This window comes from Leucopleurus acutus, assembly GCF_964270905.1.
Source record: "Leucopleurus acutus genome assembly, chromosome: 14".
Classification (NCBI taxonomy): Eukaryota; Metazoa; Chordata; class Mammalia; order Artiodactyla; family Delphinidae; genus Leucopleurus; species Leucopleurus acutus.
The window spans coordinates 58679473-58695097 of NC_139156.1; the positions used below are offsets into that span (position 1 = coordinate 58679473).

At 44.5% G+C, this 15625-nt stretch overlaps 1 protein-coding gene across 2 annotated transcripts in view; it reads right to left on the bottom strand.

Moving 5' to 3' along the window:
* VCL (vinculin) overlaps positions 1-15625 on the bottom strand; it is a 102783-nt gene that overhangs the window by 4839 nt on the left and 82319 nt on the right. The window contains exons 14-21 of one of the 2 annotated variants that reach the window (XM_082854019.1): positions 15159-15308; positions 12882-12990; positions 11454-11756; positions 9731-9855; positions 8203-8388; positions 4571-4774; positions 2347-2550; positions 1860-1964 (exon numbers count right to left, since the gene is read on the bottom strand). In XM_082854019.1, the coding sequence (XP_082710145.1) occupies positions 1860-1964; positions 2347-2550; positions 4571-4774; positions 8203-8388; positions 9731-9855; positions 11454-11756; positions 12882-12990; positions 15159-15308 (1386 nt within the window). The remainder of the gene's footprint in view (positions 1-1859; positions 1965-2346; positions 2551-4570; positions 4775-8202; positions 8389-9730; positions 9856-11453; positions 11757-12881; positions 12991-15158; positions 15309-15625) is intronic. The other variant, XM_082854018.1, reaches the window with a different exon arrangement.

Sequence of the window (15625 nt, forward strand, 5' to 3'; positions counted from 1 at the left end):
CCTTCCCAACTCCCAGCATGCCTCATCCTCCAATTCTTTCTTCACTTTTCTCTACAGAACTTACCATCACTAATTGATGTACTGTATGTTTCACCTAGGTTGTTTATCTGATGTTTTATCTAAAATTTAAGTTCCATGAGGGCAGCAATTTTGGTCAATTTTGTTCTCTGCTGTACCCTAGTGTTACGTCAGTGCCTGTCACGAGGCATTTCATAAACATTTAATTAACACATGAAAAACTAACCAAGTAAACCAACCACCTTATAAATCTATGAAAATCTAAATAAGTAAATCTTGTAAACATACAAAATACAGGACTGAGATCACACTAGTAACTAACTTATCAATCCATTAACTCAGTAATTTTTTTTTTAATTCTTAAATATTTTTGAGCTGTAGACCCTTTGAGGGTTTAATGAAGGCTGTGGATTCTCCCCAGAAAAAATTGCTCATGTGCACAAAATTTGTACATGCAATTTCAGAGGGTTCATGGGCTCTGAGAGGCATAACTATGGACTAGAATTTCCAATCAGTTAATCTTTTCGCTTGGTCAACAAAGAGGCTGAGGCCCAGCGTGATTCGGAGACTTGCCAGCCCAACTCACACAACAGTCAGGATGAGCCTCAAAACTTCTGACTTGCAATCCTGTGTTTCTTCCATTCTACCACACTGTTTCTTTCTTTTTTTTTAACTGGAATATGTAATGGAACATAGTAGATACTCCCAAGATACATTTTTGTTAGCTAATTGATTAAATGATAAGGTCGGAAACTCTGAGTCTTACCCTTTCTTCCCTGTTTTTTCTATTTCCTTTTCTTGGGGCAGGAGAGATCACATGACAGGAAATAGCCTAGTGCCCAAACCCTGCCTAGAACACATGGAAGTTAAAGGTTAAAATCCAGTTCCCATGGTTTGGGAGAAGAGAGGGTTATGGTGAGAGCTGTTGAATTAAACCATGGTAGTTAAGGTAGCACTACTGACACCAAGAGAAGTAGCCTCCCTGTTCCTCTAAAGTGCTCCTAACCTCTATCTCCTGGCCCGGACAAGGAGAGGGATTGTGTGTATTTTGTTAACTCCCCTACATAGTATGTAATACAGTGCCACATACATATCCCATCGCATGATGAGCCTTGTCTGAGCAGTTCAACAAAAGATGTGCTACCTTCCATAAGAAGAAATTGTTAAGTCTGGCTCATAGCAGAGACTACTAGAGAAGAAATGAGAGGAAGAGGTGCTCAAATGAGGGCTTTCTGAGAAGACCTGAGCCACGTTCCCAGCAGGCAGGGAGAGAAAAAACTGTGACTGCCGAGAAACATACAAGAAACACTTAAGCAAACACTCCCACCATCTTTATTTCATTCTCTGTCAAAGAAACCAAGAGAAGCACCTCGTTTGAGATGTCATTTCAGCCTCAGCACAGGCCTAACCACCTCATGCCCCTGAAAAGCCTACACTATTCATCCTCCCTGAGGTACTTATCATCCAGAGAACAAGGAAGCAGAAATTCTCCAGCCAGAAGGATAGAGTGAGCAGGACTGAACAGGCATTGGAGGCCTCGAGAGAGCCAAACCTATTCCAGGGAGGAAAAGAACCAAGTAGAAAGTCCTAACTGCTGCTGATTCACTTAACCTCCCAAGGCCTCAATTTCTCAGCTGTAAAATGACAAGAGTTGCACAAGAGCTTTTTACTTCCCTTTCCAAATTTCTGATGATCTCTCCAACATAGATGCCCTTCTGAGAGAACTGAAGACTCCATCCTACATACTGAATACCCATTTCACAGTTAAAATTTCCTCAAGGCTGAACTGAATTGCTATCAAGTGGAATAGAAGCTGCTGGCGAGAAATCAGAAGCACATACCTGCTCAGACTCCTCGTCGCTTATGTTGGTCCGGCCCAGCATGGTGGCCTTCACCGTGGACAGGATTTTGAGCTGGGTGCTTATGGTTGGGATTCGCTCACATACCTAAAAAGAAAATTTAATTTAGTATGTTTCTTTATTTTTCTTATCCACAAGCTCCCTGAGGATGAGACTTAATTCACCTCTGTATTCTCAGTGGCTGGCATGCAGAAAGCATTCAGTAAATCAGCAGCAGGATTCCAATTGTTGTCCCCCTAGGATCAGTATAGTCCTTCTGTCCAGACATGGAAGCATTAAAATTCTTTCATTTGATTCAGAAATAAACTTGCCTGTATCTGTCTTTCCCAAATACACATGTGTATTTCCCCTTTCTGCTATTTCTTCCCATTCTAAAGTACCTCCTCCTTGCTCACCCAGTTTTCTCTCTCCTGCTTTTCACCCTACCCCCTGCCCCCCCCCCCGCCACACACACACTTTTCCTGAGTACCTGTAAGAGGTTGGTTCTAATCCGCTTATCTGTGCACTGCTTGGCAACCTCCTTGGCCAACCGAGTCACCTCATCTGAGGCCTTGGCTATGTCCTTGGCACACTGAATCAGTGCCCGCTTGGTACCGCTGCCCCCTCTGACCAGCCGAGACATCTCAGCCATCAGCAGAGCCATGCGCTTGGCTGCTGCAATGATGTCATTGCCCTAGAGAGAAGCAAGATACAGTGTGAGCTCAGCCCATACTCTGGCCAAGTTAGGGAAGGAAGTAGAAGCACAGAGAAGAGAGGAGGGAGCCTGCTGCTCTAGCAGCCCTCTGGAGGGGTGAGAAGAAGGTATATAGACTATTCTTGAGTGATATAGATACAGCACAGGAGAAATAAACAGAAGAGTGAGCCAGGGTACTCACCCCAGTACTCAGTGAGAGACAGAGAGAGAGAGAGAGATCACCGGACCAAAAAAGGAAGACTTGGATATTAATCTGAAAGGGCAACATGTGAGCCCCAGGCATAGCACTAAACAAGCATTTCAGCATTTCCAGGTTAATCATGTCAATAAATTGGGGATGGGCCCAAGAAGTTGGTTAAACAGGCATTTTCCTTTCTGTGGGGGGAAAGCAGTACAGCTGGCCTGAAGGGAAAAATACAGATGAGCCTTTCCAGATGCTGAAATCATCCTCTTTATCCTTACCCTTGTTACAAACAGCAGCCAATGATTGTCGCTGCTGAACTAGAATTTAAACCAAGTAACTATCAGCCTTGGTGAAAAAAAATTTTTTCTGACCTAAGTCTGCTCGTGCCCTCCCTCTACTGCCTCTTGTTTGTACTCTCAGCCTAAAGGAACATATTATTTTAATTTTTCACATTTAAAAAGGCCAAGAATCAATTCTTCAGTCCTCTCAGCTAAGTGGCTTCAATTAAAGAAACCTTCACAGTTAAGAGGATGCCGGGGGAGGCGTTGGGAAAATAAAAATCGTGAGTCAAGCCGTAAATGTAACCCTCACTCCAACTAACAGCAGTTTATCTTACACTGGGCATTTTGGTTCATTAAAACCCTCATGGGTCATAATAAGGAAATGTACAAGTAATTTACTTTATGCCTTCAAAAGGCTGATATTTTGGCTGATAACAACCAAAAATAACAAATGCAATGTTCAAAACTACCTAAAAGGCCAGGCTCTACACATTTTTCCCCTCATGCTTTACAATTTCTAGACAATGCAGTGAGACATACACAAACCATGCCACTGCAGGGTGCTCTGTGAGAAACCTCCACAGGCACCATGACGTGGCTGATCTTTTACGGTGGAGGGTGTATAACATCTTGGGCAGCAATTGAGGCCAGAGAGAACACAGGCATGGGAAGAACTCATGAGAATAGGGGTATGTTAGACAAGGCTGGCTGGGCCCACCTCTTCCAGTGCAGACCTGGGATCATTCCAGGATTTCATGACCTTGGTTAGAGGACAGTGTAGTGCCAGGGTTAGTTATTTATTACCCATCGCTCTTCAAACCCTTTCTTCTTGCAACATGCCACCTTCAAAGGGAAAAAAGTGATTGCCCCCATCCCCCACTCCCTAAGGCCAAAGCTCCGTTGGTTCCTGTCCTGCAGACTTGAGCGCTATCTGATCCCAACTCACACCCCCTCTCCCACTGAAACCCCTGAACAAGCCAGTCAGTGAAGCCCCCTTCCCCGTGGGCTCCCATGAAGGGAGCATCTGCCCCACAGCATCTGCCCCACAGCCAAGTGCAGGACAGCAAGCAGCCCTCCCCAGAAACACTCCTCACGCTGATCAACTCTGCCTGAGCCAACAGTGAGAGGTCAGCGGGGAGGGGGCATAGGTGGGGGACAGGCAAAGTCCAGTGATCAGGCCAGATGACCTCTTAATGGTCTACAATGATTCCTGACCTGAAAGTCACTGAGAGGCATCCACGGCTTCCCAAGGGGTTTAAGGTTCCAATATGGGCCACAAGGTCAGTAAGAAAAGGAATCCTTTCAAAAAGTGACCCCATCTCTAACTCCCAAACATAAATGCAATCCAGTTAATCTGGCATTAGCAGACCTATCAAACTTGTGAAGCCAGTCCTAACAACAAGGTGCAGACAGACAGATGCCCGCCCGGCTCAGACTCACAGGACCCGCACAGATCATGAGTGATGCAATGTGTCAAGGCTGCACATGGCCAGATGCATATGGAGCAGCCCCAGCTGGGGGCGCTAATCAGTACCTTACTAGACCACTTGGTAGCTTCCCGATGCAATGACTGAGCCGCTGCCAGAATGGGCTGGTTGACCGGCTGACTGGATGGCATTAACAGCAGCTCAGGTTCGTAATCGTCTTCCATGTCAGGGGGGACAGGGGACCCAACAGCGTCAGCCGCATCTGCCTCAGCTACAGCACTTATACCCACCTTAGCGGCTGGGTTACCCGGCTTTGTCGATGGCAGGAAGGGTGAGAAACAGGGACAGTGTTAGTAAGAGCAGTAGGGCTTGGGCAACTGAGCTTCAGCCGGTTTAGTAACCAAAGTTTGCCTAGGATGGGAAAGAAAATGGATACTCTCCAGGAGTCAGATGAACCAAGCTCCACAGAAGGGGGAATTCTCAGCCTCCGGCACCGGCCTTGTTCACAGTAAAGGAAAGACGCTTACGCCAGTAGCAAACGGTTTCCAGAGAACTATTTATACAAAGAAAGAAAGTGGCATTCCTTTTGTATACACTTACTACCAAAGAGTAATTCTCAGGTCAGAACATTTTTGAGAAGCCAAACAATAGTAACTTATTAACTTTAAAAGGAATCCAGAGGGAAAATGTAAGTGGAACCACACAAGTTGCTTTGAACAGAACAATGTGAACAACTGCTGGCTCATATGAACGCTGTTCTACAGCTTCCAGGAAACAGAAAGTGTCTTGGGTCAGCTCTGCAGCTGCCAGACACAGATTATTTCCTTCAGGGGTTAAAACTTCCAGAATTGAAAATGATAAATTTGAGGCAACAGATATCAAACCAGGAAAGAGGCAAGAAAAACACAATGGTGAGTGAAGAGGACTTATCAAATACCCCACAATCACCCAGCTAGAAGGAGCCTCAAGAAGACATCTCATCCAGCAACCACCTTAGGGAAAACCCACACTTCAGAGCAGCTCTCCCTAAGGTCTACAGAGACAACACTTCACAATTTCACATTGCATCCATAACTAGCCGACTAAGAAAGCTGTTCTTCGGGTACACCCTGAATCTCTCCAGTTGCACTTACCCCAAACTCAATTTATTGATATTTCACAGATAAGATAACACATGGACTTGTCAACTGACTAAAGCAGAGTTCAGAGGAGCTCATAACTGGTGCCCATGAGAAAACAGGACCCGTGATGGGGGAGAGAATTAATTTAATACCAGGGATGGGCATTCTGAAAGGCCAGGAAGGAAGCAAGAGAGATCAGATGCTGAAAACAGGCTAAGGGGGAAAGAGAATGAAAGGAATTGCCCCAATGAAGCCGAACCACTTATATAAAGAATGGCAAACACAGGTTCTTTATATCAAACATCTCTAACCAAGAGGAAGTAAGAGTTTGTGTGGAATTTTATTTGAGGTTGCTACAACTCCTGAAAGTCTTAATCCGCACAGGAAGCCTGCCTCCAAACACTGACTATTAAGTTGGAGGATTCAGGGCCAACAAGGGGTTTGGGTACCTTCTAAATCCTTTCACCTAAACTGTCTCAACCAGGACTCAACTCACCCCCATTCCTTAGAGGAGAGGCCAGCCCACTTCTGCTGGGGTTCAGAGTCCCAAAGTACAAAGCAGACCGACAGATACACAAACACATACCACCATCCGTCCTCCCTAAACACATGGTTCAAATAGCTCCTGACTTCACACAGCTCAAAGTCAGCAATCCCCAGATGCTCCAAACCTCCAGAGACAGTCAGACCTACGGATTTTTGGCAACAAATGGCAGAGTGGGATAAACATGTAGGCCAATGCTGTCTGCCCCTTAAGTTTTATGTTTGTCTTTAAATTCATGTATATTTTGTGTTCCACTGCACAATGTATCTGTTATTTTTTTTAAGTTCAAAAGTACATTTATTTAAAATGTGGGCAAGATATCAATATAAAAGAAAAGAGTGTAAGAAATAAAGATTTGAAATGTTTTGTACTTTTATTTTTAACATCCATAACTTAGAGTGTATCTGGGTTTATAAAGAAATTTAAATTTTCCTTAGGGAATTCCCTGGCGGTCCAGGGGTTAGGACTCGGCACTTTCAATGCCGGGTGCCCAGGTGCAATCCCTGGTCAGGGAACTAAAATCCCGCAAGCTGCGTGGCACAGCCAAACAAACAAATAAATATGTTCTTTAAAATCTTTGAGTAGGGCTTCCCTGGTGGTGCAGTGGTTGAGAGTCTGCCTGCCGATGCGGGGGACGCGGGTTCGTGCCCCGGTCCGGGAGGGTCCCGCATGCCGCGGAGCGGCTAGGCCCGTGAGCCATGGCCGCTGAGCCTGCGCGTCCGGAGCCTGTGCTCCGCAGCGGGAGAGGCCACAGCAGTGAGAGGCCCGCGTACCGCAAAAAAAAAAAAAAAAAAATCTTTGAGTAAAACCAACCTTCACTATCACCCCCACCCCACTCCCCATGTGCACTGGGACTCTGCTAATGGTCCCAGGGGTGTGCATGCCCCAGCTAGAGAGAGATGATTATAAGTGATTCCACGGGTCAGGTCCAACACCAGCAAGGTCACCATTCCTTCTTGGAACCTGGGCTCACAGCTAACAGTGCAGAAAAATACAGAGTTAAAAAACCAAGGTAGGGCTTCCCTGGTGGCGCAGTGGTTGAGCGTCTGCCTGCCGATGCAGGGGACACGGGTTCGTGCCCCAGTCCGGGAGGATCCCGCATGCCGCGGAGCGGCTGGGCCCGTGAGCCATGGCCGCTGAGCCTGCGCGTCCGGAGCCTGTGCTCCGCAATGGGAGAGGCCACAGCAGTGAGAGGCCTGCGTACCGGAAAAAAACAACCAACCAAACAAACCAAGGTCAAATTCCCAGCCTGAAAAAACCCAAGATCAGCCGCATGTGCAGGAGGTCCCTGGGGAACTACATTCAATACAAGAGCTTGAGGTGGCTGAAGGTGTGAAATGAACAAAGTCCAATAGACGTTGGGAATAAAGATGTAGGTTCATGGTAGAAACAGTTTAGAACTGACTTCGAACCACCTTCCACTGCAGGGTTAACAATAATATTTAGCTCTTGTCTAGAAAAGCTACCACTCACTTTTCATCATTCATGAGGCATGACTGCTGCAGCATCCAAATTTTCACCAACCATGTTAATATTTACACTTCCAGATTGTTTAGTAGGAGTTAGCCTGGAGCTGTCTTGAGTTGAGGGGTAAGATGATTCTGAGAAAGGGAAAAAGCACATGGCTTCTAAGACACCAATCTACCTGCTTCTATGAGAAAAGAAAAGGAAAATGCAAATATTTCATGTAGCTATAGCAGAGCCTACAGAAGACTGTGCCATGTTTGCAGTGTGGATAATTAGCACGAGAGCATCTAAAAACATTCAGTGACCCCAAGAAAGAAGAGCAATTTCTAAGAGACCAAATGTCCAGCATCAGGGCAGCTGACACTCTAGAGGACAGAAGGAAAAGAACTTTCATCTCTAACTAAGGTATCCTAGCTCTCACTTTAGCTGCTAGAAGGAGAAACCATCAAGTACCAGAAACATCTCACTAAACCACAAGAAAGAAGAGGATTGTGCTATTGGCAATAACAGGAACCAAAGCAGAGAGAGGGTGATTTTCCAAATAGACTTCCTGGGCTGTGTACATGGCTCTTCATCCTTTCTCAGCAAGAAGAGCTTCATTACTTACCTTACTGGACCATTTGCGAGCTTCATCATGGAGCTGCCTGGCAGCCATCATCATTGGCTGGTTAATCACCTCCCCAGCTTTCTGCTCAGGGAACTCTTCATCCTTCTCCTCTGGTGGTGGGGGCCTGGGAGGAGGGACCTCACCCTCAGGCAGAGGTGGTTTGGGAGGAGCAAGCTCATCTGTCAGCTAAGAAAGAATTACCAGGTTGTAAGTAAAGCTCTAGGAACTACTCCCCACCAGAATTCTTTCCTTTCCTTTAAAAAGCATCCCCAAAAAAGCCACCCACATTCACTCCATTTAAGACCATCCACACTGATCATAAGGACCACCTGTTTCAATCTCAACAGAAGCATATTTTCTTCCTTTTTTCTCCACAAAAAGTTAGCACCTACTGTTTTGGACATATCCCAGGGAGGCACGCACAGCCCTACTGGGCCAAGGATCCTCAAACGAGATCTAAGTTCTGGTCCTGACTCTGTTGACGGGCAGCTGCATAAGCAACAACTTCTCCCCTGGGCCTTGGGTTTCTCAAAGGGTTTATCAGTGAGGAATATCTAGACCAAATGACCTCTAAGTTCTTGATTCCAAATGTCAGGACTCTATTGATCACATAAGAATCCATGCCCCAGAATAGCCCTCCCTAGCCACCCACCAAAGCCCAGCTGAAAAGAATCAAGTCAAATCAAAAAAGAAGCGTTGAAGGCTAGGGAAGCACTGTTCATTAGCTATGGGCACAGTGACCCAATTTTGTCCTCAACAAACTTAGAAACTTAAATATGGAAAAGTAAATTTGGGATATTAAATATGGGAAAGTATATCAGGGACAGTAAATCAAATTATTGCCTTGATAAGCTATTCCCAAGGACAAGCTATTTCCAATACTGTCAGAGAAAATGTCTAAAAATAATGACTATTTCTGATTCTAGGATTTGTATCTGCAAGCTATTGCTCAGCTTTCCTCCCCCTAAACCATTTACCTATGGAAGAAAAAATTCATGGTACTTTCCGGGGCATCAAAAGATTTAAAATTATAGTTAGGGAAAAATTAACTTTTTTTAAAAAAAAAGGATTTTATTACTTTTGCTACTAAAAAAAGTCAAATGAAGGAAAGAAGAATGTACACAAGAGTCTAACCACCTCAGGTTTGTCATCATCAACTGGGAACACATAAATTCTCACCACAAACTGTGCAGATTATTTTCCCACTCCTCACTAACTTGCCCCACTAACTAACTCATCACTCATCACATCCACACTTACCACAGCCAGCTCCTCTGCTCCAGTCACTTCCCATTAGAGCAGGCCAACACCAAAGACCCCCACTTACCCAGCACACGCCATGCATAAGCACTCGGTTAATACCCCGCCAGATTCAAGAATGAAAGTCGAGTTGTGCCTCTGACTGAGCTTCAAGTAAAAGTTAAACAAAGCTACCTAGTGACCGAGGCTCCAGAACAGCCTACCTCTCTCTTGCTACAGTCCCGACACCCTGCTGCTCAATTCTCCCAAACTCTCTGAATCTACTTACTCGGAGCTGTTCAAGGTCTGGCGGAGGAGGCGGGAAGTCAGGCTCCTGAGGTTGGAAGGCTTCTCTGACCTTGGCCACTGCTCCCAGGATCCGGTATCCCGAGTCCAGGAAGCTCTTTTGCAGGCCTAAACACAGACACCCTCACTTTCAGTTGGGTAGGTCAGTGCCCTGGAGCACTGTCTGTCCAGCAGAAGAACTGGTTTCCAGTAACAAAAGCTGGATATGAAACTGCCAGTAAGCAGCACAGGCAGTGACTGAAGGGGAAGGGAGGTAAGAGCCAGGCAGATGCCCTGAGGCCTGCAAAGAGTCAAAAGTGGCACAAACCAGCTGATCCCTGTAGTGCTCAGGGCGCCTTCTTGCCTGTACAGCTAACAAGTACTCAGCACATTGCCGGGCCAGGAACACTTTGGGCTCAGGTGGTGCTCATCACCTCTCATGATAAAGCAGTCGAGAGATAAGCCTGCCCCACTCAGAACAGGGGAGATGTCAAGTTTCAGATGGGGCACACATTCCCTGGAGTACTTCTCACCTTTCTCCCTACTCCTTTGCTCCACTTGGCATTCAGCATATTAACCCCTACATTGAGCTGCTGCTACTGTGTCCAGTCACCCAGAATTAAAGGAATCTACTCAAACTATTAGAAACTCCAATTAGGAAACTGAGCACATCTTCAGTGATGGTGGATTGAGAAAACCAGAAAGATTTTACCTGGGCTAGGGACGAACAGGGCAGCCCCTCCTTCCCATTCTCTCACACTGAGTGGATTCTACTCATAGAAGAGGCTAGAAACACTAGAGGCTCACAGGAGGAAGGAATTCAGATGTTTCCAACCAAAAAGGAGTGGTTACATCTTTAGCAGTAATGAAAATATGATCAAAATTCAGCTAAAGAAAACACAAACTCTTTGGTGTAGGATCAAGATCAAGACCTAGGAGACCCACAGGTTAACTTAGGCTTTCCAGATTTGACAGAAATAATGAATGTTGTCCAGAGAAAAAGCATTTTAAGAAAAGCAGAAGGTATGCCAGTTACATAAGCTAAATGGTTGATAAATTGGTTATTATGCATCTTTTGAGAAATTTCCAAAATAATGACTAAACAGGACCAGGAGTTATTTAATCAGACATTAAGAAAGCACAGAGAGACTTCCCTGGTGGTGCAGTGGTTAAGAATCCGCCTGCGGACACAGGTTCAATCCCTGGTCCGGGAAGATCCCACATGTCACAGAGCAACTAAGCCCGTGCGCCACAACTACTGAGCCTGCGCTCTAGAGCCCACAAGCCACAACTACTGAGCCCGCGAGCCACAACTAGTGAAGCCCGTGTGCCTAGAGCCCATACTCCACAACAACAGAAGCCACAGCAATGTGAAGCCCACATACCGCGATGAAGAGTAGCCCCCGGTCGCCGCAACTAGAGAAAGCCCACACACAGCAAGGAAGACCCAACGCAGCCAGAAACAAATAAAAAATAAAATTAAAAAAAAAAGCACAGGGAAGTTGGTCCAGAGAAACTAACTTACAATAACCCTGCCAATATTGCAGAAAATATTCTGTCCAACATATTTTGAACAGAGAAAGCTTAATATACTATCCTCAAACTAAGTATCTGTAGTTTTTGCTCCCAGGTTGTGTCATGGTTGTGGGGTGCATCTTCTCTCCCCACCCTGTCAGCTTCCTGAATTAACCTCTCAGCTGAGGTGAACCACACCATGCATTGCTTACCAGGGTCAGAAATGTTTCCTGCCACAGCCTTTGCATCCACCACCATTGGGGAGATGGTTTTGCTCAATTCGTCAGAGGCGGCTTTCACAGCCTCTCGGAACTTGGGATCCTCAGAGTTCTCCACCTCCCTCTTAGCAACCAGCAGGATCCGGTTGGCCCGACGAGCAATGCTGGTTGCCCCAGCGACCAGCATCTGAGGCTGAATATTGGCCATGGCGACTTTACACTTGTCCAGGTCTTTTTTAATTGCTTCTTCGGAAGCATCCAACAGAGATTTGGTGTCAATGGCTTCGTCCACCAGCCCTGTCCGGAGAACAGAAATGGAATTTAGTTTCTATTTTAGAAGAACAGAGACTCCAAAACCCTGTTGTCCACTCAAATTTCTCACGTGAAAGTACAACACCCATAATTCTCACCTTCAGCTCAAAACCCTTCTTACACAATCAAAAGCTTCCAGGTGATCACCATTGTAAAAAAAAAAAAAGTGAGAATGTAGCCCAGGAGGCCATACAGACTCACAGCATTTATACCAACCGTGGCCACCAGCCTTCTTGTATCTACCACAGACAACCAGAAACGCTTTGACATCAGGAGGAAACAAGGATTGCGTCTGAAACCTTCACCGCATCAGCACCACATTATCTGTTAACAGTATTTTCTCCCTTCCCGTCTCACTCCCCAGCCATCTGTTGCTTATTGGCAGCTTGCAGTGCCCAAGATGAGCCACGCAGAGGATTCCAATAACCCTAACAGCCTGTTTCTTGTTTCTGTTACCTCTCTTCAGACACCTCAGGAGCTCCACTTTCATCTCTGGCTGCTATGGACCCCTGTCCCAGCAGGTTCTGCAGGGAAGCCGAAGAGCCTACATTCCTCATCTCTTCCTCTCCCATCCCTCCCTCCAAAGAGAATGAAGAAGATTCAGAGGTGCCACCTCTATCGCACAGACACAGGTTTGTCAGTTGTTGGTTTCTCCTTTTTTTAAAAAAAAAACTACGTAGTTGATAAGTTGGAGGAAACTCTGAGACAAGTTGTATTAAATGGTAGCTATTGTGGTTCCTTGAAATGTGAACCTGCTGAAAATGACAGGGACACTTACTGTATCCACAAACACCGCCTCTCAGCCTCTGAAACCAAACTCTGGCTCAGACAGAGAAAAGACACTATTCAGAGAAGATAGGAGCTGTAACAATAAACATCACACCGGGAGGGCCACATTAAAATCAAAGAGACTCAAAGAGTCTCTCTTCGGACAAAGTTGCAAGGCTTGAATGAGAAGCCGCTGCTGCTCAGCGGCCTTAATCAGGGCCAAGTACACTGTCGAGCACATGACGGTCCCTTTATCCAATTACAGCTGAGTAACATAACTGGTCCTGTTTGAGTTTCTCAGTCTCATGGATCAGACAGGAAGAATTTTGCACACAACTCTACCTGTCATTTTTTCAACATTATCGATCCACTGGTTCTTCATGGTCTCAAAATGTTCATAAGCAGCTTGATTTCCGGGATTCCTAAGTAAGATGCGAGCCGCTGAGACGACCTGGCAATGACAAAACAACCTTTAAACACCACTCAAATATAAACCTTCAGCAAAGCTTCCCCCTCTTTACCTACAGGTGGCACTATAAGGCCAAAAATCGGTGCGTCTCTTTTCAGAACAAGCACTTTAGTTTGGTCTCATAAACAGCTCCCCAGAATGGGCCCTCACAAAAGATTTTACAGTTACAGCCTGATTTTAAGAAGGTAATAAAGTGACAAAGTAAACGGGTGTTTGCTTGATACTTCTGAACATATACAAAACGGACAGATACTTAAGCCTCATCTTAAAAAGCACCATTAAGTTCATATGATTCAACTTTATATATAGTGCATATTAAAATATATATATATGTATATAAAAATTCATTAAATTCTACCACACTGTTAAACAGAAAGGGCATGCCATCCTGTGAAATTTTCAACATCTTAATATCTACTTATCCTCTTTTTATGATAGCAGCTCTTAAGTAAAAGTTCTATCTCTTAAAAAAAAAAAGCACCATTAAGAATGATACTAAAGATTACTTAAAACAGATTTATAAATATTTATTAAAAATAACTGTCGGACTTTCCTGGTGGCGCAGTGGTTAAGAATCCACCTGCCAATGCAGGGGACACGGGTTTGATCTCAGGTCTGGGAAGATCCCACATGCCGCAGGGCAACTAAGCCCATGTGCCACAACTACAGAGCCTGCACTCTAGAGCCCGCGAGCCACAACTACTGAGCCCACGTGCCACAACTACTGAAACCCGCACGCCTAGAGCCCGTGCTCCGCAACAAGAGAAGCCACCGCAACGAGAAGCCCACGCACCGCAACGAAGAGTAGCCCCCACTCACCACAACTAGAGAAAGCCAGCGTGCAGCAACGAAGACCCAATGCAGCCAATAAATAAATAAATAAATAAATGTTCCTTTAAATAATAACAACTGTCTACAGTTAACAAAGTGCTTTCACATCCACTGTCTTACTAAATCCTCACAACAAGCCTGTGAGAGAGAAAGGACAGTAATTTCTCCACTTCACAGCTGCAAAAACCAAGACGCAGAAAATTTAAGTGACTTGCTCAAGAGCTCCCAGCTAGTCAGTTGCAGCACTTGGGGAAGGAACTAACATTTATTGAGTATTTGATAAGTTATAGGCTGCACAAGCATCTTCTTAATCCTCAGAACAATCCACTAGGAAGGAATTATCTCCATTTTACACAAGGAAACTCAAAGTGACAGAGGATTCGAATCCAGATCTGTCTCCAAAGTCCTTGCTCTTTCCATAGTTAGTGTCTTAAGCCTAGTGCTCTTTCTGTTTTTTCAGAAATCTCAGTTTTATAGAGAAATCCTCCGTTTTATGTTCTATGTTTTATGGAAATTTTTAAGGAAAGTTAGACATGTTCATATTTTATGGACTTTTTTTTAAAAAGCTAGACAAGTATGATTTTTTCAAGAGAATCTAACTTGTTAACATGCCACATTGGCAAAAGTTGAACAATTAAGAGACAAGCTTATTTCCCCTGTCTCTGCCTACAAGCTCCCCACCAAATCTAGTATCATAGATTTCTAAAGCCCAGACAGTTCCTAATGTACCACAGGCACTCAAGAAATATCTGCTGAATAAATGAATGAAAAGATAATGAATTTTCTGTAATTTTATTGGAAGAAAAAAATGCACAAACATCACACTAAACGATGTTGAAGAGATCTTTTAAGAACATCTATCATGTACTAGAACTTTAATTCCTGTCCAAGTTGTTTTCTTTTGTTCCCACTCTTCCAATATTCTGTTTACAGTACATTAGCTACATCTTGGTTATATAATTAAATAAAAAAGAAAAATTATGGCCACATCTAAAATTTTTAAAATACCATCAAAGAGATGTGGGGAAAGGCATAAGCTCTAAAATCAAAATAAACTAACCTCCCAAGATTATTGAATTTTTCCCTAATTATGCATGGGAGGGGGGTGCTTTACTAGTTTTTTCTACTTTCAAAACTAATCATGATCACTGTAAAAAAATTCAAACAATATAAAAATGATTTAGACATTAAGGGTATGTGTGGATTCTTTCATGATATTTTATAGTAAGTGTTCAAAAATGTATAGAAACTGTTCTGTAACTAACCTTCTTTACTCAATATGGTGTGTACTGACATGATGAAGGGGGAGTGAAACCCACCTGGGGTGTGAGTTCTCGGGCTGTCTTCACTGAGGCCTGAATGCCTTCCACCGTTGATTTATTAGCAGTTCCAACAGCAGCCGCCTTCTCTGCCGTGGCCCCAAGCCTTCCTGAATGGTTTTCAAAGTTAGCTGCCCTCTCATCAAATACCTTGAGGAACAAACAAAGACATTAAGAAAATTTATTGCAATAAAATGGGTCAGGCAGCCTAAGAAAAAGTCTCTCTTTAAGCAGAGGCAGCAACTGCTTCAGCAAAGACTTTACAAGTTAATAAGACAACAGTCACATCGAGTCTTGGCCTTGCCGTATCTCCTCAGAGGTTTGGCCATAAGCATCACATGCATCCAGGCAAGTGCACACACACCGTTGAATTTCAGCGCAGTCAATGCTTACCAGGTGCAAACAGGACGTACAGTGCTGTGCAGTCTGCAATAAGGAGTTCACAGAATCCAAAGACTTAAATAATC